General features: G+C 42.2%; 1 protein-coding gene across 1 annotated transcript in view; it reads right to left on the bottom strand.

Moving 5' to 3' along the window:
* LOC128899513 (interleukin-6 receptor subunit beta-like) overlaps positions 1-13,358 on the bottom strand; it is a 42,927-nt gene extending 29,569 nt beyond the window's left edge. The window contains exons 1-5 of the mRNA XM_054178937.1: positions 13,316-13,358; positions 13,066-13,116; positions 7,274-7,385; positions 5,060-5,226; positions 3,222-3,361 (exon numbers count right to left, since the gene is read on the bottom strand). Coding sequence (XP_054034912.1) covers positions 3,222-3,361; positions 5,060-5,226; positions 7,274-7,385; positions 13,066-13,116; positions 13,316-13,358 — 513 coding nt within the window. The remainder of the gene's footprint in view (positions 1-3,221; positions 3,362-5,059; positions 5,227-7,273; positions 7,386-13,065; positions 13,117-13,315) is intronic.
* Between the last annotated feature and the right edge of the window lie 326 nt (positions 13,359-13,684).

Below are 13,684 nucleotides of genomic sequence, written 5' to 3'. Positions count from 1 at the left end.
GTACTGCTTCACTCTCTCTCTTTTGTCCTTGGCACTCTGAAACTGTGCTGCTGCTCTCACTTGTTTACCACGTGGCTGGGCTTGTTCCACACTGTTCCGGACTCCTAAGGGAACTGCATCTGAAGAGAATCCATCTTACATCCAAAGAATCCTTTGCCAGATGCGTCTGTTTTTGTATATATTTTTATTTATCCCTTTTCATTGTACCTTGTAACCTTCCTTTTACTCAGGTGCCTTATGTTTTTGATAAACATACCCTTTTTAATTCCAAATCAATTCAGGACTGTTCTTTTGTAGTTTTACCTCTTGCTTCTTCTCCTGCCTAATTTGCTTTCCCTACTGGGAAAGAGGAGAGGGGAGACAACCTTAATCTGTTCCATTGGGCTTTTGGGCTCTGGGAAATGCTTAAACCACAACACATCCAAAGAGACCAGACCGGCTGGAGAAATGGGCTCAGGAGAAACTCATGAGGTTCAAGAAGGTCAAACGCAAGGTCCTACATCTACTGTTGGTACCAGTACAGGCTGGGGGATGATGAGATTGAGAGCAGCCCTGCTGAAAAGGGTTTGGGGGTACTGCTGAAGGAGAAGCTGTACATGAGCCAAAAATGTGCACTTGCAGTCCATAAGGCAAACAATATCCTGGGCTGTGTAGCCAGCAGGTCAAGAGAGGTGATTCTACTACTCTGGTCTGATCTAGGAGACCTCACCTTGAGTACTGTGACCAGCTCTGGGGTCCTCAATGCAGGAAGGACGTGGGAGGAAGGCCACAAAAATGATCAGAGGGCTGGACCATGTCTCCTACAAAGACAGGCTCAAAGAATTGGGGTTGTTCAGCCTGGAAAACAGAAGGCTCCAGAGAGACTTTATAGCATCATTTCAATATCTGACAGGAACCTACAGGACGGGTGGGAAGGGACTGTTTAGAAGGGCTTGTAGTGATAGGATGAGGGGCAATGGTTTGAAAATGAAGCTGGCTAGATTTAGGTTGGACATGAGGAGGAAGCTCTTCACATTGAGGGTAGTAAAATACTGGAACAGGCTGCCCAGAGGTGTGGTAGAGGCCAAATCCCTGGAGATACTCAAAGTCAAACTTGATGGGGCCCTGAGCAACCTGATGTAGTTAGATCACAGAACCACAGAATTATTGAGGCTGGAATAGACCTCTGTGATCATCAAGTCCAGCCTATGACCTATGTCTTGTAGAGACAAAAAGCCTCAAAAATGCTCTGAATCAGACAATGGAGCAGGAGCCAGCAGGTCTGGTTTTTCAGGAAACTGCCCACGTTGCCCAGGAACTGATTGTATAGGTTAAAGTGTCATGTTTCTATCTCTTAATCTTTGTTGTCACTGGCCATCACTGTCTTGGGAAATCCATAAATACCACCCAAAGAGCCAGAGCCTTGCCTTGCAATTGTTCAAACTCTGGGAGAAGTCACAAGCCTTGCTTGTCTTGCAATTTGGAATTCAAACTGAACTTCAGTTTACCCAGGAAGACTGCAAGACCCCTCACTGTAAGCATTGTAAAGCCCAGGAGCAGACAGATGCATCTTGCTGGGCCGAGAGATGAACCCCAGGAGGAGCTGAGAGTCCCTGAGACAGTTTCATTTTATTGGAAAGAGTGATGAGCACCACTGCGAAGATTGCAGCTGAAGAACCTCTCCAAAACAGGCAAAGCTACAAAGCCAACAAGACCTGTAAGCCTTGGCAGCAACCTCTTTTCTACAAAGCTTTCAGCTACAAAGCCTTTGGAGAGAAAGCCTGTATGTGCCTCAGCAGCAAGCTGCAGAAGCCAACAGAATGTGAAACTCTGTTCCTGCAGCTTTCACGTGGTTGATGCCATTTTGGTTTTGTTTAAATCCCCACGTGTGCCATGGGGTGCCATGATCAGAGAATAATTATGAAATCTGATTTTTATAAGCATCTGTTAAATGTCTGTTGCTCTTGTGGGCAATCTCCAGCATGTTGCTGATGTTCCTCTCTTTTTCTATTACAGTTTAAATTACTGTTTGTTCAGTTTCGGAATTTTTGCTCGTATTAATTGTTATATGTTCCCAATGGTGAGATATCTGTTCCATAACTGAATATTTTGAACCAGTAAATAGGTTTTATTAATATTTCCCATGTTTTAAAATTAATAAAGTAATTAATATTTTTATTAATAATTCTGCCTAACAAATATTAATAACCTCCATATGACCAGTTCTGGGCCCCTCAGTTTAAGAAGACACTTGAACGTGTCCAGAGAAGGGCAACGAGGCTGGGGAGAGGCCTTGAGCACAGCCCTGTGAGGAGAGGCTGAGGGAGCTGGGATTGTTTAGCCTGGAGAAGAGAAGGATCAGGGGTGACCTCATTGCCCTCTACAACTACCTGAAAGGTGGTTGTAGCCAGGAAGGGGTTGGTCTCTTCTCCCAGGCAACCAGCACCAGAACAAGAGGACACAGTCTCAAGCTGTGCCAGGGGAGGTTTAGACTCGAGGTGAGGAAAAAGTTCTTCACTGAGTGAGTCATTCATCATTGGAATGGGCTGCCCAGGGAGGTGGTGGAGTCACCATCCCTGGAGGTGTTCAACGGGAGATTGGACGTGGCACTTGGTGCCATGGTCTAGTTGTGAGGTCTGTTGGGACAGGTTGGACTTGATGATCCTTGGGGTCTCTTCCAACCTTCGTTATACTGTGATACTGTGATCCTAACAACCTAACACCACCACACTGACCAGACTCTGTCACTAAGTGCCACATCCAATTTTTCCTTAAACACCTTCAGCAACAGTGACTCCATCACATTCCGGGGCAGTCCACTCCAGTGTCTAATTACCCTTTCCATGAGGAAGTGCTTCCTAGCATCCAGCCTAAACTACCCCTGGTGCAGCTTCAGGCCATGCCCTCTCATCCTATCACAAGTTACCTGGGAGAAGATCCTGACCCCCACCTAACTACAACTTCCCTTCATGTAGTTGTAGAGTGTGATACAGTCCCCCCTGAGTCTCCTCTTCTCCAGGCTAAACAACCCCAGCTCCCTCAGCCTCTCCTTACAAGACTCCAGTCCCTTGTAGCTCACTGCCGGAGGTTTGGGCAAAAATGACCTTCAAGTGTGCCTTCCAACCTGATGTATTCTATGATTCTTTAGCAGCCTGTTGATGCCCTGCTGTGGGTGTTCTGTACTGCAGAGCTGATAGTAAGCCACTTCATGTTCTCAAATGATTGGTATTTGGGGTACTTACCACTGTCCACTGAGTGGACTCTGTAAGTGCCTCTCTGTATCTCAGCTCATATGGTGTAGGAGTTGCAGGCAGGTCCCACTTCGCTATTAATTTGGTTTTGATTTGATGAACATTTGTGTTAGATGGTGTCAAGCACTTTCCTAAAATGGGAAAAATGCAGCTGTTACAAGTGCAAGAGAAGCAGAAAAGCTTTGGTAATAGTGTGTCAGGTGTATTTTATATGAAATAAAATAAAGTAAAATAAAGTAAAATTAAATTAAATTAAATTAAATATAATTAAATATTTGGCACAGAATACTGACCACTGTAAGATTTAAAAAGTCTAGAAATAATTATTAAATCTTGATGATATCAACAATATAGAAATGTTCCTCTTTCCTTTCTTCTGTAAATGCATTTACTGATTTTTGGAAGGTCCTTTTTGTAAGCAGGTGCTATTCTGAGTGAGTCTGAAAGGCAAAATCAAAGTGCCAAGTGTACCTATAATTGTGAATTGTATACAAAATTTCCAGAACACCTTCCATTTTCAGTAACTCTGTTTAGCTGTTTAACTGGAAGTGCAAATACACTTTTGTCTTTCTTTCCAAAAGAGATCATAGTGATGCAGGTTGTGCTGGTAGTACCTCACAGTGTGACAAGCACTGTTTATTCTTGGACCACGATTCCTCTGAGAAGGTGAAGTTTTGGAAAGCTCCAGAAGCTATCTCAGTAATCAGATACTGTAGGGAATCCTTAAACATCTAAAGGGTACAGTTATCAGGATTTCTTTTTTCATAACTCCCTGGCAGCACTGTGTGGTAGGTAAGTAGTCTTTGAAAACAGTTCAACTTTGAAAACTTTTCGCAGACTGCTAATGCTCTATGAGGATTCCTCAAGTGCAGGTACTGAGTCAACTCAGTTTAGGAAGGATATTGACTTGCTGGAGTGTGTCCAGAGAAGGGCAACAAAGTTGGTGAGGGGCTTGGAACACCAGCCCTATGAGGAGAGACTGAGGGAGCTGGGGTTGCTTAGCCTGGAGAAGAGGAAACTCAGGGGTGACCTTATTGCTCTCTACAACTACCTTAAGAGAGAGTGATTGCCCATTGGAATGGGCTGCCCAGAGAGGTGGTGGAGTCACCATCACTGGAGGTGTTCAGGAGGAGACTTGATGGGGTGCTTGGTGCCATGGTTTAGTTGTTTAGGTGGGTTGGATTGGTTGGTGTCTACAGCTACCTGAAAGGAGGTTGTAGACAGGTGGGGGTTGGTCTCTTCTCCCAGGCAATCAGCACCAGAACAAGAGGACACAGTCTCTGGCTGCACCAGGGGAGGTTTAGGCTGGAGGTTAGAGAGAGAGTTGTTAGCTATTGGAATGTGCTGCCCAGGGAAGTGGTTGAGTCACCGTCCCTGGAGGTGTTCAAGAGGGGATTAGACGTTGCACTTGGTGCCATAGTTTAGTAGTCATGAGGTCTTGGGTGAATGGTTGGACTTGATGATCTTTGAGGTCTTTTCCAACCTTACTGATTCTATGAACTTGCTCTTTGAAAACCAATAAAGTAGCTCAGAAAACTGTCAAAGAGGACACAGAAAGCAGGCTAAGTACTGTGCACAGATATCCCTATCTATTTTTCTGGCTAGGACTATTTTTATAGCCTAGCAAATTATTTAAAGTAAAATCCTTCTCTCATGAAAGCTGATAGACTTCTGCTATTGACTCCAGTAAAGATTTAATCCAAGGAAGCCAAACTCTCTGAATCAGTGACAATAACAGGCATATTCCAAGAGCTGCAACTTTGGAAGCAACCTTTAAGAAAAGGTTTACCTTTAGCACTGCAGTAACACAAGTTGTGAAGACACTGTACCTGCTGTGCTCAGTGTAAGTGAGATGTTCTTTCCTTTCATGCAGCTGTCATGGGCATAATTAACTACTATCCAAACAAATGCAGATCGGTTCGTGAAGAGATTCTTTCGCTGTATGGTGACAGAAGATGATGATGTGTTTCGTTTAAAAAGTTTTGGTATTCTCTCCCTTTGGAAGAAGGAAGCAGAATGAAAAACAAATAGTTTAGCAGATGATAGTTACCCTTTTCTCCCCTTGCCCCAGAAAGCATCATTAGAACAACTGATAGTGTTCCAGGTACCTATGTACAAAATTCAGCATCCTGAAATCTCAAAGGTGAGGTTTGAGTGGCTTGAAACAGCAAGTGTAATCCCAGTACACTAGTAACTACCAAATTTAAACATGCAAATCCTTGCTGCATAGTGGAAAAATTTGAATTTCCTTAAAATCATAAGGCATAGTGTGATTCTTTTGTGCTTACATTGGGATATAAAGAACACTTAGAAGGTGTATAATTAGGCTAGAAAACACTCCATGAAGTCTGTTTGTCACCTACCATAGGGGCACCTAAATTCCTTCTGAGTAGCAAGTTTTCCAACTTACATGACTCTAAATTACCACAAAGGTATGAAAAGTCTCTTGTAAGTTATATGCCTGTCTTTCATTCCTGCAAAGGATCAGTGTTTGGCAGAGATGCTTAACTGCCGCTTCAGTTCTCAGCCCTGTAGGTTGTCCTGGTATACCTAATGCATACAGGACAGAAAGTCCAGGAGGTTTAAGGCTTTAAAAAGGAGGTTGGTTGTATTCTATGTAGGTTCCTCCCACCTCTTCTCTCTCTCATTTAATCCTTGCCACACAGAAGACCATTTTTTAATCTATATATCTATATCTAGAGAGAGATATATCTCTCCCCCCCCAAAAAAAATATGTTAAAGCTGTGCCAATTCAATTGCCTTACAGAAATGTGCTGGTGTACTGATTGCCTACCTACATATTTCAAATATTTAATGTGCCAATCGTGATAGAACATTTAACTAATTGAACAAAACCACGAAGGTTCCCTTGTCTTCTACTTCAGACTAGTTGTGAATCAGCCATTAGAATTTTAAAGGATGATTTCAAATGCTTGGTTGGAACTTCTCTGTGGGAGTGTTTTTATTTAATCTGCTTCTTCTTGACAACAAAATCATAAGGAGCAAGGACAAGAAAAATGCCAGTATTAAACTGACGCTGCTTGAGAAACAGGAGATGTGCTCTTCCAGACAAGCCAAAGCCCTTTTAACATTTTTTTGTTTTCTTTTTAACCCAATAAAAAATGAGAAAAGAAGTGGTTGTGTTGTTTTTAAGACCACTGGGTTGAAATTTAGGAGACTGATATTCAAGTCCTGCGTCTGGCTTGGGGAAACCAACACTTCTGAAAGGCGATTGCCTTCCTCCTGCACCACCCACCTCCTCTTTCACACTTTCTTTTTTTGTTGTTGCTGTTTTGTTTTGTTTTGTTCATAACACTAACCCTGCATCCTAAGAGCAATGCAGTCTGATTTTGGCTGAGCACTCTAATTGCAACTAGCTTACAAATTCTTCAGCTGATGGTGCCTCTAGAGAAGCAGAACTGTTTCACAGGTGCTTCTGTTCCAAGAAATTTGAGCTTCTGGAAGACCCAGGAGGTAAGACAGTAAAAGCAGCACTGTTTGATGTTTATTTCAAGCTATCACCTGTTGCTGCCTCCAGTGGTAAAATACTGAGTGTAATGGGGAGGAGTAACCTCAGCCCTGAAGTGGTTGCTTTGTTCCTCTGCAGTGTGAAGATCATCATGGGGAATATAATATCCCAGCATGTGGTGTAGATAGAGAAGTCACTCCTAACCACAGCAAATATGTAGATACAAAATATGGAAACTCTATTTTGTAAAATGCAGGTACTGAGACAGAAGTCAGACTTCCCCTCTCCCCCCCACCCCCTTTTTTTTTTTTTAAATAAACAATCTCAAAATAAATGCAATGAGTGTGTACAAAATATACAATATTTACATATATTTACAATTACAGGTGAACACCTGGCATCCAGCCTGGGTCAGCACACCACACTCTTAACCAAGCTTTTGCCAAATCAGTAGGTATCAATGAGACGTGAAGAAAGATTTTGCATAATAACCTGCAATATAATGAAATACCTCAGAGTAAAACTCCAGCAGCAAGGACAGCTTCTAATTTCCTGAAATTACTTTTAGACTTACCATTTTAAGAATATTGTATAATTAATCACATTTGGAGGACTGGGAACTGGCAGCCAGGTGCAGGTTAGATCCTCACTTAACTCCTTGTAGCATACCAATTCATTGTCCCAATCTGCAAGATGAAAACATGCAGTCTGTATGTTCACAGGCAACTGTTTACTGTTAACTTGTGTGTGGTGACTAAGGGAAGGAAGCCCAAATACAAATCAGACTATATCCTTTTGTGCAATAACGTAAGAACTATCTGTGTGAATCTCATGTTTACTCTCAAGTAGTTCACTAATGTTTAGAACAAGGGACAAACATTTAGAAAGATTAAACCTTATCAGTTCTAATGTTTCCAAGCATAGCCTAGTTTTCGTAAGCGAAGGCAGAAAGCATGAATTCTTCCTGTGTTTCATGAGGTGATCACCAGATGTTATGCATCTCACCACACAGTGATGAAACTCTATGTTTCCCACAGATTTGGTATGTTAATTCTTTTGATGTGTGTTTCTCTGTTGTAATAGAAGATACACAATCCTTCTTGCTGCTTGCCTCTGAAGTTTATTGATTTAGTTTCAATTCTTTGTATTTCTGGATACACTACTGCATGCTTTGGCACAAAAATTCTAGAAACAGATTGCATATGTTCAAGGAAGTACTACTAGTTTATAGCTTTCTGCTTTGAGGAAAGCTGTTGTGAAGTAACCTCCTTAAACCAGATGACAAAATTTTTCTGAACCTCTCCTCGTCTTGCCAATGTCTTTCTGAACTCAATTGTTTGCTGAAGTTTGGACAAAGCAAACTCTGGCGAGCTAGCCGCATCAGGGGAGTAGGCCCTCTACCTGGGGGAGTCGGCCCTCTACCTGGGGGAGTCACTGTGAAGGAGAACAAGAAGAACAATTTGCTTTGCACAAGAGGATTATAAACCTGCTGTGCCTTCAGGATTATAAACCTGAGTGGGAAACAGCTCCACTTGGAGCAGATTATCAACTGTTAAACACAAATGTAGAGATTTGCTGAGGGAGCTGGGGTTGCTTAGCTTGGAGAAGAGGAGACTCAGGGGTGACCTTATTACTCTCTACAACTACCTGAAGGGAGGTTGTAGACAGACAGATGTTGGTCTCTTCTCCCAGGCAGCCAGTACCAGGACAAGAGGACACAGTCTCAGGCTGTGCCAGGGGAGGTTCAGGCTAGATGTTAGGAAAAAGTTCTATACAGAGAGAGTGATTGCCCATTGGAAGGGGCTGCCTGGGGAGGTGGTGGAGTCGCCATCATTGGAGGTTTTCAGGAGAAGACTTGATGGGGTGCTTGGTGCCATGGGTTAGTTGTTTAGGTGGTGTTGGATTGGTTGATGGGTTGGACGTGATGATCTTGAAGGTCTCTTCCAACCTGGTTATTCTATGTATTCTACATCCCAGAACTGACTGCAAACACCCTTGTGAAACATCTTAGAAATTAATACCATACCACTGAGGTGGGGGAACAAAGGAGAAAGGTATTGTATTCTGGTAACTAACACCAAGGGCCAATCTGGTGCTTCCATGATTTCAAACTGGCAAGAATTTCTGTGGAGTTTCTTGCAAAGCATTACATACTGCAGCATAGAGCTAATTATCAACAGTAGAACTGTACTGTACAGTAGAACTGACTGTATTCCAGAATTACTTCAAAATCATCAGTCACCTCTATCTGGGGCTCAGAATAATGCAGTACTGATGGAGGAAAATGATGCACTGCTGTATACTACCAGTTTGATAAAGATCACATTATAAAGCAGAAGAAGCATAAATGTATGTACCAAACGACCCATGCCTAATTTATGGAAAGAAAAATAGGGTGATGTTTTTGGTTTGGTGGTTTTTGTTTGGCTTTTGCTTGCTTGGTTGGTTGTTTTGTTTTGCAACTAAATGTATAAATTTTTCAGCTGAAGGGAAGCTTATTGGAGTATTTCAAAAAATCTCTTATCACAAACAGTGGTAGCAAAACATCACTGTTTTCCTTCTGCTTCGTGTCTTACTGTCTGAACTGTTAGTTCAGAAGAATCTACCAAAATGTTTTAAAGTACCTCCCACACTTTTAAAAAAAGACCCCAAATTTTTTTTCCTCTTCAGAAAAGCAGATAAAGATCTTAACAGGTACAGGATATTAAGGTCATAATGTTTCCTTATGAGTTACATTTTCTTTATAACTGTTAGGTTTAACAAGTCTTGAGTAAAAAAAGGTTGCTATTGGATAAGTAAATATGCAAACCTCTGGAATACAAAATCATTCCTCTTCTTTTCTTCATTTGGAGCCATTTCTTACCACAACTTTGGTTATAGAGCATCCTCAGTATTCTTTTAATGACTCCGATGGTTGCTGTATATTTAACTGGTTTGTACCAAAGTGTGTCAGATGAATATAGCTCAGACTTTAATACCCTCATCCTGTGACACTTCTTTTCTCCTACTAAAAGAAATGTGCTTTTCTAATAAAGTACACATTTTTCTCCTTTCTTACTCCAAACCAAACTTTTCATTTATTTGGTGTTTCTTCAAGGAAAGAAACACCTGAAAACAAAATGTTTTTGGAAGTGCTATAACACTTATGTCAATAAATTTGAAATGTACTGCTTCTAAAACTATTTGAAATAACAGTTCTGGAGACAGTGTTGAGAAGGAAACATTTTCACACTTCTAATAAATTACTATTAACTTCCCTTCATATTTTCTATTAACTGAGATCCAAGAGGTAACCATAGTAGTGCAGACCTGCCTCAGCTTGCAGAACAGGCTCTTGTATTGTTTTTTAAAATCTCAGTCTTAAAACCCCCTCTGGCTTTCTCTCTGAGATGAAGGTGTTAGAACAAAGAAAAAGCAGTAGATGTAACATGTGGAAATAGTGTATCATCTCAATTAACATCTCAATGTACCACTCCACTGCTAAAACAATGCTAATTCCTTCAGAATAAATATAATTAATATTGCACCCTGGTTCTTTCCCTCCACATTTCCTGTATATATTAGTGTCCACATGCACATTTATCTCAGTATTTTTTTGTTTTATTCTGTGGCTTCCCCTTAAAAACCACACATAATATTATTACTTCTTTACTGTCTTGGAATTGTGCTACTCCTGAACCATTACTGTGCTCCAAGAGGTATTGCAAAGAAAGGAGAAAGTTTTCCTCTGGTCTAAAGACATCACAACTCACTTTCTTCTACAAAAACAAAACCAAACAACAACCAAAACAAAAAAACCCACAACAAACAAGTGACAAAAAACCCCTCAACCAACCCAGAATTTTTTTCCATTCTAGAACTTGGTTGGTTGCTTCTTGTGTATTTGGCATTCATTGTAATGCTGTGGCAGAATTTCATCTGACTGGCTAATTACAAGAACTAGAAAGCTATTCATGGCTCCCTTCAGAAAAATACAGTTGTTCTAATGATATTTTATCTAGTGCCACTGTGTGCTCCAAAACCTGTCATCTCAGCTGTGGTTCTTAACAAGCAGGATATTTCTGCGTGCTATAAATTCTGCCTGAGGTATTCCAGAAGAACGCCAGCTGCTGCATAGTGACTTCAACTGAAATGTGCTGTACTGGTCCTTGCAGAAGTCACCAGTTAAGAGTGAAGCACAAGTAACTGTCACACACAAACATTACAGACTCTATTGTCTTTTAAAATATGATACTTTGTCTGGACACTACACACTAGAGAGACCTGAGAGCCTGAGGATCACCTCCAGGCTGCCGTAATCTCTGGGCTGTACACGGACACATCTGTCTGTGCTGCCTAGGGCAGTTTTCCCCTTCAGAGAGCTGCAAATGTTTCCATATGGATGCAGCTTCTGCAGGCTGGCAGGGCCAGAACTTCCCACCAGCCCCACGCGAACAGAGCTGATCGTAGGCAGGCAGGAGCGCAGCGCGGCAGGCTGCAGCTGGGCTGCGACACTGGAGGGAGCAGCGAGAGAGCAGGGAGCGGGCGGAGCTGGGGGTGTGGCGGAAGAAGAAGGTGTGGGCAGGGCCGGGGAATTGGGCGTGGGAAGGCAGGTAGGCATGACCGGGCGGTGGGCAGGATTGGAGGCGGGTGACAGGTGCCCCGCAGAGCGATATCATGAAGTGTTCAGGGTTCAAAAGGGCTTTTGAAGGTCATCTAGTATAACCCCTTTCTGAAAACCACTCTGCAGTGAAACAGGCTGTATAAAGGCTCCTCGGGCCGAGCCTTTCCTTCTCGTAACTGAACTCAGAGAGAATTCAGGAGCAGCAGTCATTAAAGAAAGTGCATCTCATTATTTGGGACAGCTATAAATTAGTAATGAGGTATCAGCCCCACAGTCTGCAGGAGAGATGTGTCGATTGAGCAAAGAAATGCAAGGCTATGCTAAAGAGATGGGAAAAGAGGCTGGAGGCTTAAAGAAGAAAGAATATAAAAAGAGTGGTGGAGCATTCATCTCTGGAGACATTCAAAACATGCTAGGACATGTTCCTGTGGGACCTTTCCTAGGTGAACCTGCCTTGGCTGGGGATTGGCCTCGATGATCTCCAGAGGTCCCTTCAAATCCTCATCATTCTATGATTACACTCTGTGATTCCCCTGCAATGAGCTGGAACATCTTCAACTAGATCAGGTTGCTCAGAGCCCCACTCAATGTGACCTTGAATATTTCCAGGCATGGGACATCCACCACTTCTCTGGGCAATATGTTCCAGTGTTTTACCACAGAATCACAGAAACATTCAGGTTGGAAAAGACCCTCTCAGGATCATCAAGTCCTTCAAGACCCTACTCTACAAGGTTCACCCCTAAACCATAACCCAAGCACCACATCCAAACAACCTTTAAACACAGTCAGGGATGACAACTCAATCACCTCCCTGGGCAGTCTATTCCAATGCCTGACTACTCTTTTCATGAAAATTTTCCCTAATATCCAGTATAAACCTACCCAATCACAGCTTGAGGCCATTGCCCCTTGTTCTCTCACTAATTACCTGTGAGAAGAGACCAGAACCAGCCTCTCCACAGTGCCATTTCATGTACTTGTAGACAGCAATGAGGCGTCCTCTCAGCCTCCTCTTTTCCGAACTAAACAGTCCCAGCTCCTTCAGTCACTCTTCATAAGATTTATTCTCCAGGCCCTTCACCAGCTTCACTGCCCTCCTCTGCACTTGCTCCAGCACCTCCACATCTCTCCTGTATTGAGGTGCCCAAAACTGGACACAATACTCGAGGTGTGGCCTCACCAGAGCTGAGTACAAGGGGACAATCACCTCCTTACTCCTGCTGGACATAACATTTTTGATACAGGCCAGGATGCCATTGGCTCTCATGTCCACTTGGGCACACTGCTTGTTCAGCTGCTTGTTGATTAGAACCCCCAGGTCCCTTTCTGCCAGGCAGCTTTCTAGCTGCATTTCCCAAGACTGTAGCATTGCTTGGGGTTGTTCTGACTCAGGTGAGGAGCCTGGCATTCGGGCTTGTTGAAGTTCATCCCATTAATGTTGGCTCATTGATCCAATATATCCAAGTCCCTCTCTAGACCCTCCCTACTTTCATGCAGATCAACACTCCCAACCTAGCTTGGTGTCATCTGCAAACTTACTGATGACACACTCTATGTCTTCATCAAGGTCAGTAATAAAGATGTTGAACAGAAGTGGTTCCAACACTGAGCCCTGAGGAACACCACTTGTGACCAGCCACCACCCTTACTGTAGACAATTTATTCTGTATATCTAGTCTAAATCTACCCTAAAGCATTCTTTCAACAATGGTGTTCATTTTTGTGATTAAGTAAATATTATGTGAGAAATATTTACTTACCTGGGAGCTGCTGGCAAGATGAAAAATCCCAGTTTATGCAGTTGCAAGAATCTGGAGAATAAAAAGAAACCATTTAACAGGACAGCTGTAAAAGAAATGTTATTGTCTAAAATATTATTTGCTGCTGCTTTTTGTACCCACAGAACTTCATTTTATCATGGTTTTGATCATACAGCCTTGCCTTTTAGTAATGGTATGAATTTTTACTCTTCATAAATAGTAACAATTATTGCAGCAAATTAAAACTCACCTGCTGCAAATAAAATGATAGCTGTGAGCAGAGAGGTCTCCATCTTCTCTGTAAAGAAGCATAGTGATTACCATCAGCATTGCACTGTCTTCAGTCTATTTTTCACATTTCCTCTTCAAAGTTCTTATTCATTCCACAACCTGTGCTGTTACTGGCTGAACACAAGTAGTAGGTGTATTAATGACAGTATGAAGGATGCTGGAGCTCCAAGCTATTAATTATACTTAAGAAAACCTAATAACCTTTCTGAGAAACAGAAACTTTCCACTTTAGTGCTTGTAAGAAGCCATAGTGACATTCTCAGCAGTGTCTACAGCAATGCAAATTGAACTGAACTTTTATAGATACTTCAAACTCCTTTGAAAATTT

Source organism: Dryobates pubescens, chromosome Z, assembly GCF_014839835.1.
Source record: "Dryobates pubescens isolate bDryPub1 chromosome Z, bDryPub1.pri, whole genome shotgun sequence".
NCBI lineage: Eukaryota > Metazoa > Chordata > Aves > Piciformes > Picidae > Dryobates > Dryobates pubescens.
Note: the sequence above shows the minus strand (reverse complement) of the source record. Positions and strands in the feature narration are given on the sequence as shown.